Source organism: Zonotrichia albicollis, chromosome 16 (genome assembly GCF_047830755.1).
Source record: "Zonotrichia albicollis isolate bZonAlb1 chromosome 16, bZonAlb1.hap1, whole genome shotgun sequence".
NCBI lineage: Eukaryota > Metazoa > Chordata > Aves > Passeriformes > Passerellidae > Zonotrichia > Zonotrichia albicollis.
The window spans coordinates 2,451,974-2,471,158 of record NC_133834.1 but is presented as its reverse complement, the minus strand read 5'-3'; the positions used below and the strand labels follow the sequence as shown (position 1 = coordinate 2,471,158).

General features: G+C 44.4%; 1 protein-coding gene across 3 annotated transcripts in view; it reads right to left on the bottom strand.

Annotated features, from left to right (window-relative positions):
- The window catches only part of TOM1L2 (target of myb1 like 2 membrane trafficking protein), a 56,339-nt gene that overhangs the window by 17,799 nt on the left and 19,355 nt on the right, over positions 1–19,185 (bottom strand). For all 3 annotated transcript variants that reach the window (XM_074553089.1, XM_074553090.1, XM_074553091.1), the window contains exons 3-12: positions 18,681–18,759; positions 16,940–17,089; positions 12,631–12,765; positions 11,540–11,698; positions 10,744–10,860; positions 7,990–8,123; positions 5,420–5,468; positions 4,367–4,490; positions 3,449–3,566; positions 1,155–1,230 (exon numbers count right to left, since the gene is read on the bottom strand). In XM_074553089.1, the coding sequence (XP_074409190.1) occupies positions 1,155–1,230; positions 3,449–3,566; positions 4,367–4,490; positions 5,420–5,468; positions 7,990–8,123; positions 10,744–10,860; positions 11,540–11,698; positions 12,631–12,765; positions 16,940–17,089; positions 18,681–18,759 (1,141 nt within the window). The remainder of the gene's footprint in view (positions 1–1,154; positions 1,231–3,448; positions 3,567–4,366; positions 4,491–5,419; positions 5,469–7,989; positions 8,124–10,743; positions 10,861–11,539; positions 11,699–12,630; positions 12,766–16,939; positions 17,090–18,680; positions 18,760–19,185) is intronic.

The window sequence follows — 19,185 nt, the reverse complement described above, 5'->3', positions numbered from 1 at the left end:
CATGCTTCCCCTTTTCCTTCAGTACTGCTGCCATGAGTTTTTGTGGGGCTGAGCTCCAGCTGGCCATGGGGCTGACCTGGTTATAAATTGCCCTTCCTGCAGGAGGACAGGGGCAGGAAGAAGCAGGCAGGTTTGTGGGGTGGGGGATGCTCTGTGAGAGCTGAGGCCCTGCTCGCACTGAGTGATGGACGGGGCAGGCAGGCAGCTGTGATCTGACCCCAGCTGGCTCCCAGCACAAATTCCCCCTGGCTTGGAGCACAAGCTGCCAGGCATGCCAGCTGCCCAGAGCACTCCCACTTCATGAAAGAACCAGGGTGGGATCAGCCAAGGCATGGGGAGGCAAATCTCCCCGGTGAGAGGCATGTGCACACGGCATTGGCTCTCCCATGCTATGCTGGCTCTGCCGTGCTCCCTAGTGGTCAGCACAGCCCAAAATTGGACTGGAAAAGGCTCTGGCTCTGTCCTCTAAAACCTCACACACAGCTGTGTACAAAAGAGCAGCAGAGTTTTTAAAAGCAGGGTGGTGGAAAGGGGTCGGGGGATGATCTGAAAGCTCCTTCACTTCTGCCTTCAGCGAGGGATGCAGACAAAGCTGCCCAAGCTCTCTCACCCGTGTTTGAAGTGTCAGCTGCTGTGAGGTGACAGCACATGGGGCTCTTCTGCCCACACACGAGAGCAAGAGCCTGCCCTGGGCAGACAGAACAGGCTGCAAGCAAGGGCAGTTATGGCAAGGAATGTGAAGCATTAAATGTCTGCATCATTTCTCTCCCTGTAACTTGTGTATCCATGCACTTGAAGCAAAGTCTAGGAGATTAAGACTTTCATAAAGCAAAACAAACCAAACCAATGCACATCAGTGTTCACAGGATATTCCCCACTTAATTCTCCTCAGCAGTGATTCCAGGCAAAGAGCTGGACTCCCCATACAAGCTGCAAGGACACAGGAGAATTTACCCACTGTGATTCTGAAGTCTTTTAGACTGAAGTGCAGCATCCCTTTAGAGATCATTACTGAGACAGCACTTGCTCCCAGATATCAATTCAAAATAGCTATTACTACCACGTTGCTGGAATACAGAATGAGAAGCTCAGTCAAAGCAGCCACCTCCAGCTCGGATTCCATGTGGATAACAAAACTCAGAGCTGTGACCTACCCCTCCTGTGTTCTGTTTCCGGACATCCAGGGCAGATGCCAGTCCTTTGACAGCCTGTGGGTCCTCGTACGTCACGCTGGAAGAGAAGAACAAACCACAGAACTAGCAAGAAACTCCAGCAATCACCCATCAGCAATCATGGAATCATAGGAAGGCCTGGGTTGGAAGGGATGTTAAAAAATCCTCTCATTCCACCCCTGCCATGGGCAGGGACACCTTCCACCAATCTGGTCTTGGACACTTCTAGGGATGGGGCAGCATCTACATGAGACCATTTCTTCTCTGGGCAACTTGTGTCAGTGCTTCAACACCCTCACAAGGAAGAATTTCTTCCCAATATTCAATTTAAACTCTCTTAGTTTGAAGCCATTCCCCTTTGTCCTGTCACTTCAGACCCTTGTAAATAGTCTCTGCTCATCTTTCTTTAGGCTCCCTTCAGGTATTTGAATTAGGTCACCCCAATCCCTTCTCTTTTCCAGGCTGAACAATCCCAATTCTCCCAGCCTTTGCTCATGGGAGAACAATACTCTGGATACCCTGATTTACTCCCCTGAGAACCAAAAGCACATTCTTTTTCTTAACAAGATTTGGAGGGTACTGTGTGTACCCCAAGAAGAGGAGCTTGCTTTGTACAAAGGCCACCCATCAGTTTTGGAAAGCACCTTGAAGCAAAGAGAGTAAGATCAGCATTGTGAAAGGCAGGGAAACAGGTCACGAGGCACCCTAAGAATGTCCAGGAGCAAGTGGGGGACTGTGAAAAGAGGCCTGATTGCAGATTATGTTTAACAAAGACTTGGAGATGACATCTGGAGCCTGACCTTGCCGTGTGCATCGGGGGGAGGCAGAGCGAGACTCAAAGAGAGATGAAATGAAGCAACTGCAGTGAAGCAGACAAAGAAATGCACTATTTACAGAGCTGTTAAAAGCTTCTTAAATTGCAATGCAAAAGGGACAGGCAGCAGTCAGGTGACAGAGGCAGCAGCAGCAGCATCTCCCAGAGCACAGTGGTGAACCATGAGCTGCAGCAGACACAAACACGTGCCCATAAATCTGCTCCTGGGAGGGGCTGCTGAGCAGGGGGAGCCCTCTCTCCTCCTCCTGCTGGCTTCTCCCAAGCTGTGACAGCACCCAGAGCTCTCACACCCAGAGCTGTCACCTACACACCACAGCAAGTCACACTCATGCCTCTCCTCCTCCCTGCTGCTCTGTTTATACAGTGCACAACCCAGGGAAGGCAGAGCAATCCTCCCTTGTGAAATCACGGATGATCTGTGCTCCTTGTTCCATTAGGTATGGGTGGGAAGAGTAGTTTTGTGCTTCATTTAGCACAAGAGACAGAGGGACCTTGATTAGATCTCTCCTGCAATGCTTCTCCTTTCTAACTGTACATTAAGGCTCCCAGCCCAAAATCTCCAGTGGTGGCTTATCCCTCTATATGACAGAATTTCTTCTGATACCACAGCTGAGGCAGTACCAATAGCTATATTGATAACTGCAAATAAAAGAGCCCAATAAATTTGTAGGCTCAAGTTTTTTAAATTTTTGATAAACTATGTAACAGCATTTCTTAGCTTGAGACAAGATATTGATGATGGTCTGACTGCTTCCTCTACTGTCTGAAGCCAGGAGGCAAGAAATAATATATGGAAGAAAAATACCTGAGTGTGTCTTTTATTGAATATCACTTGACAGGGATCAAAGGATTTCTTAATAAGTGCATAGATTTATTTTACATTGAAATAATTTGACCTGTTAAATGCCCTTGAAAGTGCCAGATTTGCAGCTCTAGAGATGCAAGCCCTATGCATATAAACAAATTAAGGGTAGCATGAAGCCAGGCAAGCTACACTGCCTTGACAGCCTGTGAGAGTCTGACTGGGGCCAAAAGGAGAGTTAACTGGATGGTAATTCTGTTTCCAAGCCTTTGGTGACAGTAATTCAGCCACCAAAGCACATCCATGACCTTCAGGTGAAGGACCCTTCTGCTCCTGTATCTCAAACATGGGTGGATGGGATGACAAGCCTTAGGAGAAGGCAGAAGTACAGGAAAGCACATTTCCAAGTTTCCAGTGAGCTCATTAACTAAGTCAGTACCCAGCCAGTCTGCTCTGTCCAGCAGCAAGAACTTTATAACTTGCTCATGTAAATAACAACCAAAAGGACAGGGATTGGATTAAAAGCACAAAAACATACACCAAAATTACTTTTTCAGTCTGAAGTCAAGAAGTTTCATACTTATGCCCTTAGAAAACAGCAGTGCCATGACTCAGTGCTGAAGACAAACTCCAACTTACTTCTTTCTCTGCTCAGCCAAAGAGCTGCCTCTTGTCTGTGCAAACATGTCAAAGTCATCACGAGGATTACTGTGCTGGAGGGAGCTGAGTGTGCCACTGACACTGTTTGTGCCCAAGTCTGCAAGAGGAGAAAAAAATAGTGAACCAGTGAAATAACAAACCATGAGCAAACACCATCATCATTAACAGCTGCAGCACTGAGGACAGTTTTGTTCAGGAAAGGTTGGAGGATGCTAATCTGGTGTTCTTAAAAGAAAAATGTAGAGATGATCTAATTCATCCTGGAAGCAGCATTGCATAAATGCTCCTCATCAAGAAGCCAGCATTTGGGAATTGGTGTGAACCTGCTGCCAATAACTGAGATATTTAGTGGTCACTAACACAGCCCAAAATTTTGGGCATGGACAGTAGTTTTCTCCACAATGTTTTCTCTCAGTTTCTGATTGTGAAAGCAACACTTTCAAACAAAGGGATATGGTATTGGTGCAGTGCTGAAAGAGGTGGAGAACCTTCAGTCAAACCCAGTGATCCAACCACACAATCTTTGGTTTGATTTAATGCAAACCACCTAAGAGTTTCATAAAATCTTTCACCCACAGGTTTCAAATATTATTTGTAGAAGGGGAATCAAGAACATCACCAGGTTGATTTCCCAGAGAACTATAACTAAGCAGAAACAGAAGTAGTAGTACAAGTTCTGCCATGAACAACAACCTGCACCCTCTCCATCAGTCTCCCCTCTCTCTGCTTAATAAATCCCTCCCTCTGTGCCAGGCTGGTTCTCAATTGCAGATTGCCACAGTGCAGGAGAGTGGGAATGCCTTCTAATCCCCCTGTGAGCAAAATACCCAAACCTTTTGGAGGCCACGTGGCAACATTAATAGGTAGAGGAGAGCTTGATCCAGATCAGGCACTCACCAAGCCCTGCAAGCTGTGAAGAAAGTGAAGATGGAGGTGCTGAGTTCCCAACCATTGGGCTCACCACAGCTGGAGAGCCAGGACCCAAATCTATCAAATTATCTTCTGTCACTTCATTCAGTACCTGTCAGGACACAAGAAACACAGAAGTTACACATCCTAGAAATTTCTTCTTGCAGTACAACATTAAACATTACAATTTTCCACATTATGTATAAACTGTTTTCAGAAACAAAACTTCTTTGTTGGGACTCAAGTGTCAATACAGAGTCTTTGCTGAAGTTTGCATCACACTGCAGAAGTGGTAAAGCACAGTAAACAGAGGAAATAGTTATGAATGCAGAAGAGAAAACATAATAGAAGTACAGATTCATCATGAACTCAGACCTTGAACACTATAAAACAACTACAAAAGAATTTTCATTTAAAGAATAATTAGAACTCTTCAGCTTGGAAAAGGGCTGCTTAAATAGGAGATAAGAGTGGTTCTTAAAATTATGAATGGCAGGAAGAAAATTAACCTGAACAGTGGCATTGTAAGACACAGTGAAGAAAAATTAGGTGAAGCAAACAAAAATCATTAAGTGACTTGATCAAATGTAAACAAAATATTTGTTATATAAAAATGCAAAATAAATATGTAAAAATGTATAGTGAAACTGTGGATCTTACTGCTTAAGGACATTGTGAACTCCTAAAGTCCACACAGACTCAAAAGCAATCAAAAAAGTTAATAGAGGAATGAAAATCCATCAAGGACTGTAAACACAGAGATGTTTTACTGTGAAGTGACTTCCTGAGCTAAAAGTTGTCCCTTGGGATTTGTCACATTCTTACTTTTCCTGGTAACCACCATTAGCCAGCACAGGCAGGACACAGGGCAGGGCAGGCAGATACTACTGATAGTACTGTGGTGGTATGAGAGAATCAAAGGAGTGAGGTGTGATACTACTGGCAGCACTGCAGCTGGTATTAGAGAAACAAAGGAGTAAGTTATGGTGCTACTGATAGTACCACAGCTGGCATGAGAGAATCAAAGGAGTGAGTACTTACTCCATTGCTGGCGTTCTGTGTTGAGCGTCCCGATCTGTATCGTTCAAATCTGTTCAGGGAAAAAATCCACAACACAGATTATCAAAGCCACCATTAATAATAAAAAACATGAGGTTATAACCAAGCCATGACATTCTTGCCACTGAACTTAGTTTTCTCTGGCTCCAAAGGGAAGCCTGAAAGCTTTAACTCCAAGCCAAGACAAAGGGAGGATTGCTGAGAAGTTGCACTCTTGGCAAAGGTGGATTTTAAGTTGACTAATCTGATCTTGCAGCACAAACATGCTTGTAAACCACTGCAGGATTTGTCCTTTGGTTTGGGGGTTTTTTTTAATCATTAAGTGCTTTGTGACAGACTGCTGTGTGAGCCAAGGGACAGGAGGAACTGCAGCAAGATTGATGCTCACAGCTCCACAAGCCAAGCACTGCAGCTCGGCTCACTCCCACTTACCAGCTCCCTCTTGCTGCAATAATGTAAAAGGAGCCATGTGTGTGTGGCACGAGGGACAATGGGCAGCAGATTCCCTGCTTAAAACATCCTGAGACAACTCAAAGATGGTCACAGCCTATGCTCAAATAGGTTGGTACTTTCCAACAAGGAAAAGTAATGATGTTGGATAAAACCTTTGCACTTCTAAGGAGAAGATGTCGGGTTAGTCAAGCTCTGATCTCTTCTTTACTCTGTGCATCTGGGGCCACAAACCTAAACCCACCTTTTATGAAAGCCTTCAAGGCCAGGGTGGATGGAGCTTTGAGCAACCTGGTCTAGTGGAAGGTGTCCTCACCCATGGCAGGGGGTGGGATTAGATGAGTTTTGAGGTCCCTTCCAACCCAAACCATTCTGTGATTCTGTGAACTCAAAACAGCAGGGGAACTGCCTGCTCCCATGGTCTGTCTGAGGCCAGACTGATCTCCTTCCTCACCATGGAAAAGCACCATCATTTCTTGGAGGTTTAAATTTCTCAAAGTAGTTTCAGAAGCAGTCTCTCTTTCCAGCAAAAAGCCCATAATATTCATATAATCCTACGGGTTTTCTCCCAGATGGACAAAATACAACAGGGAATGTCACGCAAACTAAAATGTTTTCTTAATGCAACAGAGGAAAATACAGACTTAAAAGGCAGCAATACCAAATTCAGGCCCAAATTTCAATTTTAGGAAACCGTGGGTGTTTGCTATTACTGGAAATCCAACTCCCTTTGCTGGAAACCTAAGACACCTCCCACTTCATTTCTCACCAAAAGGCTTCTGTTCATTTACATCCCAAGGCTTCACAGCAAAGGCCAGAGCTCCTGCTTGAGTCACTAACAGAGCTTGGTCCCTGTGCTAGAAATCAGCATGATGGATGGGGAGCTTTTGGAATAGCAGAGGAGGAACTGGAATTTATTGAATGCTCAGACCAGTGCAGCTATTCCACCACAAATGGCTTGCTAACATCACTCAGCTCCCTTTTCATGAATAATGACTACAAACACATCAGTCACAGTCAGCAAAGTCGCAGATGGGGGGGAAATAGAAAAAATATTAAGGGTGACCAGACTAAACCTCAGTGATAGTTACACTCTGCCACTTGTAGAACCCTGCTTGTGCATGAAACACACACCATTTCACACAAAAAGCCAGCGTTTGTTTCAAAGTTTGCCCCATCTCCTCTGAACGACGAAATCAAAGGCAAAATCGAGGGCACCGAGTCGTCTTTGCAGCCTTTGCCGTGACAGCACAAATTCACAGATCTAGAGTCTAATTTATTTTTAAAGGCTTGAGAAACAAAGCCCTGTGCTAAGAGCAAGGAACAAAGGGTACTCTTTGGTGCCTCGCTCCCCAGGCCTGTCATTAAGGGGAAGATTAAACTTTCCCAAGACTGCGGCATCACGTGTCACCTCCTGCAGCAGATGTGCCTGACAGCGCCTTTGTCTGACATGTCCAAAGTCCTGTGCCCCAAGTCCTGTCCCTGGGGATCATTCCTGCACACCAGCTCTTCGAAACATTAGCACTGCACAGACAGGCTTTTTTTGTTTTTCAAGATTTTAAGTGTTGCTTTAGAACAAACCCTTTGCATGCTCAGTGCTCCCGCCCACCTCAGGCAGCTCCCCTTGCACCAGCACTGGGACTGGAGAGCTCAGAGATCAGAGGGCAGAGAGAGCTCATGGGAGCCTCCCTAAGCAAGGAAGCAGCACAGAGATTTGTGCAGAGCCTGGGCTAGCAGGGGAACTAGTGACTGTGGCTGAGCTATTTTTGGTCCCAAGTCCCTACACCTGTACAGCCCTGCACAACAGGGACTCGCAGACTCGAGCGTTTTCACAAGGTTGCCTTGCATTTCATGGATATGCCCTACAAAAATTCTATGCATAGCACAAAAAAAAAAAAAATCATAGTATTAAAAGAATCGACTGAAACAGGAATGTTACCATAAAAGGCTATAAAAACACTGTGTAAATGGTTCCTGTGGTTTGGTTCTCTGTGTCATGTCAGACCCTTGGCCCAGAAGGCCCAATTTCACCAACTGACCTATTTTATTCTTATGTGAAAACCCTGAATGAATGTAACTGGTCGCTGGGAGAGATGCCCCACCTTTCATATCGGAGGAAGACGTTATTTAAATCATCATTCACGTGCAGCAGCTCCTCTGTGACTTCTTCATTGGACACTCGTGAGATAAGCTCCACAATTCTCTGCTGCATGGCTCTGCAGGTTCGGTTCAGCTCCTAGGAGGAATGCATTGTGCACACACAGTCTGATAAGCAACAAGCAATAAGTAGATTTAGTTGAGCTCTGTTCACAGCCAAACATATCCCCCAAGTGAGAAACACTAAGACAAGTTTATCTTTGCATGATTAAATGTCACCCAAAAGCACATCTAATCAAACGCCCTTCAAGAGATGCTGGCATAAAACCTTGAGAGCCTATTCACAATTCAACTTCCTGATTCTTCTTTAACTCTGAGTACTTCAGAAAATAAATATCTGTATTTTAGTCATCTGTTTTAAGAATAAAACATGTTAATACAACACCTTCCCAGAAGAGAGCTTTCCAGGAAAATTCAATCTGCTCTTTCTGGCAGTATCATCCTTAAAAACTAAATGATGTGTAAGATGGAACATGTGGGGGAAAAAAGGCTCATCAGGGCTACCACAAATAGTGTGTGTGCTAGGGTGAGAACTTACCAGCTTCAGAGAACATGAGGGTAAAGACAAATCAAGGGGCAGGAGAATGAAAAGGTGAGTGTTTCACACACCCTCCAGCACTGAGACACACAGAAATGTTCCCTCCCACTGAGCAAGTGCACTGACAAGAGACTGCTCAAAGGAAATGGGGAGTTTCAGAAGAACATTTTAAGGAATGCAGAGGGAGGGCATTTATTTTAAAAGCCTGTCATCAAGAAATCTAGATTTCAGTTTGCCTAGACCAGGACTTCTCATGCTTCCAGGACATCTCCTCCATCACCAAATGCTTAGCAGAATTCTGTAGTCCTGAAAGGCCTCAAGACCAAAGGTCAAACTGGTCTGCTGAGGAGAACAGCAAGAAGAAACACGACGTATGGCAGGGTGCCTCTGATCAGGCCAACGGTTTTACTTCAATAAGCACTGACACATTCCAGCTAAAGCATGTCCCTCTGTCATCTTCCACTCCTCCCAGCTCCACTTCACAGCAAAAATTCAGCACTAAACAAGGATGACTTGTTGGTACACAACCTTCAGGATGAAAGCAAAAATGTGTTTGTTTTCCTTGCATGGTCTGACATCCTAAGCTCTGGATAAATTTCACCTAGTGCAATCCAGCTGCCTTAACAGCTTGAGGAATGTGTTCTCCAATGTCAGTTTTGATCCCATCACTTTGGAAGCAGATTGTGACATTTCAGAGGTTTGTTTGCTGCCTTTCCGAGAGGGCTGACAGTACCTATCTATTCTGCTCAGAGCTGGCTCTCTCACAGGCTGTTTACATTTGATTGTTGGAGAAAATGTCAGGAATTATTTAAGGAGGAGGGCTATATAAACCTCAAAGCAAGGAGTCCTTGCATGCAGCACCCAGCTCAGAGCTCTCAAAAGGCTAACCAGCCTTTGTGATCAAAAATGGGCTCTCCCCAGCTCTGTGATTCAGATTTAGGCTGCATCAGTCACAGAAGGGAACCAGCTGGGGTAAAGAATCATTGCTGTCACTCCGTTTTATGATCAAGTTCTTTCACCTTAAAGCTGTGCTCTAAGGTTACACTGTCAGGATGCTGGTGGCTGTTTCTCAGTGTAAGCAAACTGTTCGATTTCGGCCTGTCATGGTTTCCTGGAAGCTGCTTTTGTTTTGAGCAGCTCGACCCAAATGGGCAGTGACTGAAAGGCTCTTTATTGCAGAACCTCTCATCAGCTGCCATGATGGCTCTGAGACAAACACACAATGCCACTGCACGGGAGAGACCAGTTTCTGGATGGATTTCAAATTCTGATGTATCACAGAGAGCAATTCCCTGCCTTCCTCCGAACAGACTGCTGTGGGAGCCCATCCTCCCTGCTGGAGGATCAGAACAGAAGGCTGTTTCTGAAGCTGTGGAAAGGCAAATCCCACCTTAAGGGCAGCAGCTGGAATGTCAGATTGCAGTGCTCCTCATCTGTGGGACTCTGTGACATCTGTAACTTTCCTCAGCCCAAAGGCCACCCCATGACCACCAGCCTTGGGAAATAGGTGTCAAGCCTGAGGCATGAGCTCAGTTTATACTGTTTTCCTTCCGGAGATGCACAGTGCTGCACTGGATTGCAGAGAAATCCCTCCTGATTACCCAGTCTAGCCCTCTGGACACCACAGAACCTCAAGTGAGCACCTGCCTTAAGACACCACACCTTCAGAAAAACACATCTTCTGGAAAGACAATCAGTTCATAGATAAGATTTCAAGTGGCAGAGAACCCACAGATCTTTAGCATTCTTTGGTCCAGATGGAAACATAGAGTGCTTTTTCCTGCATGGTGACTGGGAATGTTTTGACACTGTACAAGTGGTGATGAGGGATATAAAAGAAGCAGGAATGCTCAGGGCTTACAGAACCTGTGGCAATTCTAAGCTGCTTACTGGTAAAGGAGACCTGATATTCAACACTGGGGAAAATTTCTAGCCACACAAAGAGGAAAGCACTGGAACAAGTTTCAAGGGAAGTAAGGAAATCCTTGTCACTGGAAGCTCTAACAAATGGAGAAAATCAAATGATGGCACTTGCCAGGGTCAGGCACAGCCCAGATCCATTATGAATCCAAGCATGGCTGTGAAGTGAGTACAACAAAGCACACCCCCAGAGAAACACAAGCACAGAAAAGATCAGAATCATAATTTCTAGGAAACTTACCTGGAGTAACTCAAGGTCTGAGGAATCCTCCTGTCCAGGTACCATTTCTGTCAGCATTTCAGACATCACTTTTGTATTGCCACGAACAATATCCAGCTCACTGCGCAGCCGGGCAATCTAAATTGGGGTAACAAGACAGCAAAACACTGCACAATCTTTTAGTTGAAGCAGTTCATTTTCAAGAACTGACTTTGAGATATCTCTGGTTCTGTCTGACTTGATATCTCAGGCTCCAGACATTCTAGCAGGGAAAAACCAAGAGAGATAAAAAGTTTACCCAGGAGAAAAGGAAGAGAAAAAGAGAAGAATTATCATCACAAACCCAGATGTGCTGTGTCTGTATGGAAGGGAAGCAATTGCAAACAGCACCTAAAGCCAGACCTTGGCTGTGGTGCCTCATTCCAGTGTGGGGAAAGATGTACATATTTTAAGTAGAATATTTGTCTCTGAAGTTATAATTTTGCAGGGAGAAAAGAAAATCCTCTATTAGGGCATTTGCAAGGGCTTGACTTCCTGCATCTGCAAGACATTCTGTGCCTTGAAAGGAGAGGGGCTAATGGGAATAACTGCTAAAATACTGCTGAGGGGGCTGGACCAGCAGACAGTGCTGCCATTATCAGGCCACAGAGACACATGCACAGCCCAGATTTTACAATATAACAGAAAGAATTACTACTAAGTACAGCCAGACCTAGGAGACAAAGTCCAAAGGGTTAAAATGAAAGCTCCTCTGCAGATTAGTTTCTAATTTGATTTGCTGAAAGAGTCCCACTCAAAAGAATCAACATGCCAATACCTGTTCAGAGTTAGCAGTGATGGGACCAGTCACGTTCAGGGCTGGGGCCTGAGGAGCAGAATAGGCCGTTGGAGAGGACGAAGAGTAAGAACTGCTGCTCATCCTTTGCTGAGACTGGGAATTGTGCATATTTGCTGCAGGATCAACTTCAGGAACACTCTGCCACATCAGAAAGACAGCAGTTCAAAAGCTGAGCTGGGACAGCACTTGCTTTGTCAGCAACCTCAGGCCAAACAGGCTCAAATATAGAACATAATTGCACCTTGTGGGAAAGGTCAGTGCAGCTACTAGAAAAGACTGGCAGCTCCAAAAATCTTCCATGCCCATCTCTTTTGACCCAACCCACAAGCATTTAAGTCCATTTAGTTTTACAAGAAAAGTACGAAGCAAAATAAAAAACAAGAGCCAAAGAGAAATAATTATAAATTCTTTTAAACTAGGAATTAAGTTGCAGGCTTCCAAAAAATGATGTGATACGTAGATACTGAATTTAATTAACCTTGACACAAGAATTGTAATCTCTCAGTCCTTGATCACTTGCATTTGCTGCTTCAAAGATTCATTAACTTCTGTTTTCAGAGTGAATAATCAGAACACCTGTGATCATTAAGTTACTTCCAAGCAGCAGTTCTGTCGACTTTCCAGACCTAACTTTCCAGAGGTGTAAAGTTCTCACATTACTGTGGGATCAGAGAGATTCAGACTCTGTACACCCCTAACAGACAGGCAGACCTTGGCTCAGGGTTATCACTAACAGAAGCAGCCACACTTTTGAGCAAAAGAAGTAAATCTCAAATCATAAATCTTGCTGAGCTCTCTTTGAACAAATTAGTTGCATTTGTTTGGTGGTTTTATGGTACAAGATTAAATGTAACATTTTACAGCTTCTCAGATTGATGATTGACTCAAGGGAGGAGATAGCTTATCAATCTGTATTATGCCCCTCTTACATGCCCTTTCACTATTAAAATGTCCTTCCAGAAGTGAGAAAATGAGCCAAATCACAGAAATGGGAGGGCAAAAACGAGTAGTTATCCAACTACTTAGACATCCTGGGAAAACACCCCTGGAATTGCAAGGGTGCAGCTTACCCTCTGTGGTGTGTGTATTGGAGACAGAGCATCAAGGTCTGCCATGGGGAACTCGATGCCTTTCCTCTTGAGTTCTTCATAAATATGCACTACCCCAGTTAAATCGGGGCTGCTTCGGAAGGCATCAGCCCAAGCCTGGAAAACACGAGGGATTATCCATAAACCTTCCAAATGAAGCTCCAGCCCCACCCTGACCTCAGATACTGACTGGAAAAGATTTCAGCTTCAAAGGAAAACTGGAATCATCAGACCTGGTCTAAAAGATCCTGCAAATATTAAGACAGTCACCCATACATTTTATTCAGATATAAACCAGACAGGAACCCAGTGCAGAGTAGCTGTGAGTAGCTCCTGACATCATCAAAATCTGTGAACATGCATGGAAGTCTCTTCCCATCTCCTCTCCTCAGCAGTGATTGATGCTGATCTTTTCTGGCATATTGTACCAGAAAAGGTCTGTGTGAAAAATTCAACAGATCTAACCAAAATTCACAAAGCTCTACAATCATCTTAAGTAATCTCCATTCACTTTGTGAAACATCCTCATTTGTTGCCAAAGGAAAAAACACAGCCATCAAGTTATCTTCAGTGTTTTATTTGGACCAGACTTAAATTTAAAAAAAGGTCCTTTCTGAGGTTCTTGTCCTGTGAAAGAGACAGTCCCCTGAGCAGCAGAACTAAGGACGCCTGGGCTCTGACAGAGCATATCCAACACTCCAGGCACCCCAGTGTGGCACAAAGGATGAGTTTAAAAGAGAGAAATTCCCACAGCCAGAACATTCATAATATCTCTCCTGCATGAATTCTCTGGTGTCTAAAAAAGACTTCAATTCACATTTGAGCTTTTCCTTCAGTGGGAGTACTAAGTGCTCCTCTTGGCTAGCCAGCCTCCTGCACTCACGAAGCTGCTGGGAGCACAGGATGCTAAAAGCCTCAACCCCTTTCACTTGTGCTGGAAATGAACCAAATATTAAAAAGGTAGAGGAAGGAAAAACTGAAATATAATGACTCAATTAAAAAAGGAAGCATTCCACAAACCCCTACATGTGCAGAGCAGGGTATCAGTGTGCTGGATCCAGAACTACTGCGAGACACACGTGGGCTCAGAACTTAATTCATTTAGTCATCACTTTTACACTTGTTCTTTGACTATTTTTACTTTGAAAGCTCTTTGAGCCATTTTTTATATTGGAGAGAACAGAAATCCAAGATAGAAAAGTAAGATAAAAAATAATATAAATTTTTTACTTGCATTCCTATCCTGTTCAATTCTAAGAGAGCATTTCCTACCATCTGTGCCCAGGAGACAATCCATTATCAGGTGCAAGCAGACAATCCTGGGTTTGCTTCTCAGCTTTGTTAAGAGTAAATTAACTGCATCAACTGCTCTGATGCAGTGCAAGTCCAAACAGCCCTGCTTGAGCCAGAGAAAACAGCTCTGACAGCACACAGCCATTGTTTCCTTGGAACTGACCTTCCAAAACATCCCCAATTCTGATGGAGGTTTTGACTGCACAAGTAACTCCACCTTTGCCATTTCACTGCCTTTTCAATTTACATCAGAAGCCACCTGAATGATGCTTCTACATAATGGTGTTCAGCACTTCAACTCTATTTACAAGCAAAAGTGAAAAGTGTTAGGCAAGGGATGTTCTATTTAATAATCATCACTCAAAAGAAACTTAGAGGCAAAAATATGCTGCATTCTTGCCCCCAGTTTTCAGTGAAGCTTGTTTGTCCAGAAGGAAGTACTAATGCCTCCCCTCTTTCACTGGCTTCCTGTGGATTTTGCAAAACGATCTCATTTCATCTGCACTCCACCTTTTAAAAATATTCTCTCTCCTGCAATTCTCTTCCCTGGAGAAAGGAGACACTTCCATTTGTATTCTTCTTCACCTGAGCTGGGAGCATTATCTACATTAGTGTGTCTCAGAGGTCACAAGCAGGACAGGCACCATTGTCCTAAGTGCTGTCTACACACATTGTAAGACAATCCCTGTCCTAGACAGCTTACAACCCAACCAGGCAGCTGCAATATCAGCTCTGCTTTATGGATAAGGAGCTACACTAGAGCTTAGGAGACCTGCCCATTGTCCAAACACGTGTAGGACAGAGGGGAGATGGAATTCAGAGCTTCTAAGACTTTGGACCAGACTATCAAATGTAGATACTTCAGGAGAAATCCCACTTGGAACCTCAGTGTGCCCAAACAGGTCATTTAAACACCATTGTAAATCAGCCCCCTAAATAGGGGACCATGCCAGTGTTTGGACACTGGGGGACAGGCCAGCTCTTACCAGAGACACACAAGGAATATTTCCAAGGCCTCCTAGCAGGGTGAGGAAGGAAGGATAAGCACTGTGTAACATATGCTAATTCATGTACACTGGGAAATAGGTTGAGAAAGTGAGACGCAAGACGCTCAACATCTCAAAACAAGTCTCTAGATAAGAAACTGGATGGCAGCTTTATCTCCCCTTTTTATGGAAAGGCCCATGAATTTGCCAGCTGTGTGCCTGAAGATGTGTGCTGTTTGTACAGTTCTCTTCCATGCTTCCCAGTCTGGGCTATTCATCCTCTCATTTCCGTTCTTATTAATTCCCCAATAAAAAATACTGGCTATAGAAAGGGATAAATACAATGTTGGTGGGGCAAAGCTGAGATCAGCGCTCTGGGACAGGGTTAACTCTGTTAGGGAGCTCTCCAGAGCACAGCCTGAGCTGAGTGAAGCTGTCATGGGGTATTTTGGGGGGCTGTGTCCATAGGGCACCTGGGATGAGTGGCTGCCATCACTCTTCCAAACTTGTCAGGCAATCTGGAAAACAAAGTCCCCTGCCACCTCCAGCTCAAGAGACACGTTCAGAACCCACCCACAGGCAACCTTCATCATTCTCAGGCTTTTTCTATCAAAAGGCATTTAGTACCCAGAGTGAGGCTTTTAGCTCTACTGCACTAAGTCTCCTCAGATAAAGCTCTGTTTAATACACTGAGGCAATGACTGTGGCTTTCTGATTATGTTACAAACACTCCCATCTTAGCTGCATTCACCACTGGGAATCCATTTAAACCCAGAGCCCAGCAAAACCAACATTCCCTAAAATAACATGGAAACACACCCAGTTTGTCTTTATGAGGCAGTTTTTAACCTCATCTCCTGGTCACTGCATGCATCCACTCTCCCACCAAGGGAGGCAGAAACCTGAGGGCTCAGTCAGATGCACAAGAATTGTTTTTAATAATTTCATTAATTTTGTGCTATTTTTTTGAAAAGCCACAAAATCATATACCAGAAATAAAGGGACCCCACAGACCCCAACTCGAAGCCCATTAATTCCACCACCCTACCTATTTCCTGTTTGAAAATCACTTATTTACATTGTCATGCTCTAAGGATGCCCTATCCCTGTATTCAAATAAGAAATAAAGCAGCAGAAATCCAAGTGCATGCTTTGCCATAAAAATCAGAAGTATATCTGGCAAATGATGCTGTGCATTTGTAAATACCTCCCCACAAGGAACACTGCAGCAGGTTTATATCATTTTAAATACGCAGTGTCTTTTAGTCTCTGGTGTATGCAGTAGCCTGTGGAAGCTTAGTGATAAAGCTTCCTATAATTGTCAGATTTCCTCCAGGCAGGCACCAATGTCTCCTCATGTGTGGCTAATGGTTTGTGGAATTAACACGGCTGTTTATTGTTGTGCTGCACAGAAGGAGAAGTGGCAGACAGGCCCATGGCTGAACTTCCCACTGCAGGCAAGGATCTGACAGTGTGCTTTTACTGCACAATAACCACAGAAAAGACACCAAAACCATTTTAATTCCTATATGGTCATTTACTTTTCTATAACCATCTTTGAAAGGAATGCAGAATGCTTTCAAATGGAGGGAAACAGCTCCATTTTCCAGTCAGGGAAACAGACACAGAAAGGCAAGTGTTCTGCAGCTGCCACCAAAAGCACAATCCTCTGAAATCTCCTGGCCTCAGATGACAAGCTCATCACTGAGGCAAGTCTCCAGCTTCTAGATATGACTGTTAAATTGTAAAAGCATCTATTTACCTTTTATTAAATCCTCCTGTTTTAGCATGGTACCTCTCTAACTAGAATTCAGACAGCCCTCCCTGGATAAAATATCTATGTGTGTACATGTCTGCTTTTCCCCACCAATCTGGATATATTGTTTGAGTTTATATATAAAAAACCTGCCACATTTTTAACGATGTGACAGCATGTTTAGTGATGCGTGGCATCGAAGCAGACAGTCCTTATTTCAGGCAGCAACATATGGAAGCAGAGACAAGCTGTGTACCTGAATCAGTGCTAGGACTTTATCCTGTACTATAGTGGGGGGGTTGTTCTTGGGTGAGATGATTTTCACCAGAACTCCATCGATGAAGTCACGGTTTGCCACCAAGACATGGAAGCGATGGCCACAGTTCTTCACACACGTCTCCAACACCTATGCACACAAAGAAACCCAACATTCATTGTTGGAGCAAAGCTTGAGCACACACACAGCACCTGATTTTTTAATTTATTTTAGATTTTTTGATGGGAGGGCAAGCAGATAGAGGGAAGATTACATTTATACTCTTACTACTCTTCTTCCCCAGTTTTGCCAAAAGACTTCTCTACACACACATTCAGCTGTACCTCACCCACTGTTAACATATTGGGCATTTTTGTGATCCATCTTTCCTGTTTTCAAGGTAAAGAAATAGACAGTTTCTTTGTCTTCAAAGCAGAACTTTCCAGCCAGTGCAGCTGAACAGCCAAGTACACAGCAGCACATCAGGAGCAGGTAAGACAGAGGACATCCTGTCACAGTGAGATATTATCGTGCTGTGCCACTCCACCATTTTCCATGTGCCTGGAACACAGCTGGACCCAGTTGCTCCGAGCTATGAGCCATGTTTTAGAGCTGGGAATTCAGGTGAATGATCTTCACTCATTCAAAACACTCCCCTGTGAATGCTCTGACAGGTTATACTTTGACACATTTTCCCCCTGCAACCTAGCTGGAGGCACCTTCCACTTGCCATTCAACTGCCATGGAAGAACAGCTGTTGATTTCTCTCTGAAGAACATGATTAGCATGGAGATAAATCCAACGCGTCACTTCTCCTTACAGCCATGCCTAATAACCACTGCGGCTCTGTACCCAGGAATCTGTAATTACTCTCCTCCTTCAGCCACTTTCATCAGCCATGATGACACGGGCTCATTCCTGATGGATTTTGCTCTTTCCTGCACAATGGATAATCTCATGGTTTGGACTTTGGTAATCTGTCAAAATGACAATCCAGGATAGGAAATGGCAAGAAGACAGAAAGTACGGTCACGCCTCGTCAGGGAGATGCAACAAGAGCTCTGTGAAAGAATCATGCAGCTCACCTCCCCACAGCAGGATAACTCGATCTAGCTACTGCCAGAGCCAGCCCAGCACCCCACTCAGGAGGGCTGCACTACCCAGGAAAACTCCAGCCAAAGCCATCAGCAGGAAAGGTCACTGCTAAATTATCCCACACCTTAGCAGTGCTGTCTGAATGCACAGAATATAATTTACACTTTATTGAGTGAAATTAGATCAGCATAAATTAATGCATTGTCTCCTACAGAGATTCATTCACAAGGGAAATTGTGCATCAGCTACTTATGAAGCTGAAAATATGGCAAGTTCATCATCCTCACTTGCAGATACGTCCACAGCTGCTGCCTTGGAGTGGAGGAATGGTTGGACACAGGGAAATGAGAGTAGAAAGGAAAACCTCAAAGAGTAACAGACCCATTTGAGCCACTTTAACTCTCCTCAGTCAGTACTTGGGATGAATAAGAGCCACGAAAAGAAGCAGAAATCAATTGAGTTGGAAAACCACTATGCAAAGCTTCCAGCAGCTCTCCCCAAGGAAGTGAGGAGGCAATTGGAGAGAAGAAAAGGGCAGAGCAGTGGCTGTTAAAGGAAATAGTGTGTACATTCAAGAGAGTGCCAGGAAGAGGAAAATGACAAAAGGGTTCTGCCCTTTGAAGCATTCCAGCCTGCCCCCACTCACCGTCAGCGCCAGCATGACCTCTCTGTAATTTTTGTTTCCATTCAGCCTCTTCTTCAGCGCCCGAATGGCATCCTTGGGCCTGAAGGAGAAACACACCATTTTAACAGACAGCTCAGACAGGCTTTTCACATCCCATAAACGGTGGGAAAATGAATCCTTTGCCATTTCCAGCTGGACATAAGAATGTGGGTTAATTTCAGATCATCTGACTACAACCAAAGCAGGGTTATGGAGAAATATGTGAGGAGACAAGGTACCACAGAAACCAAGACTGGAGGAATGCCCCAAGTCTCCAAAAATTCAGGCTGTTGATTTGGCAGGGAAGACTGACAGCCAGTCTGACAAGCCCAGGGAACAAGAGCAGTGATCAGTTCTCCTGCAGACTGCAAGCAGCAAAGCTTTCTGGTGCTGGAGGTCTGTCAGAAAAGCTGACTACACAAATAACTGAAATTAAAGGCACTGCAAAGAGATACACATACTGAAAAACAAAAGTGGCACCCTCTCC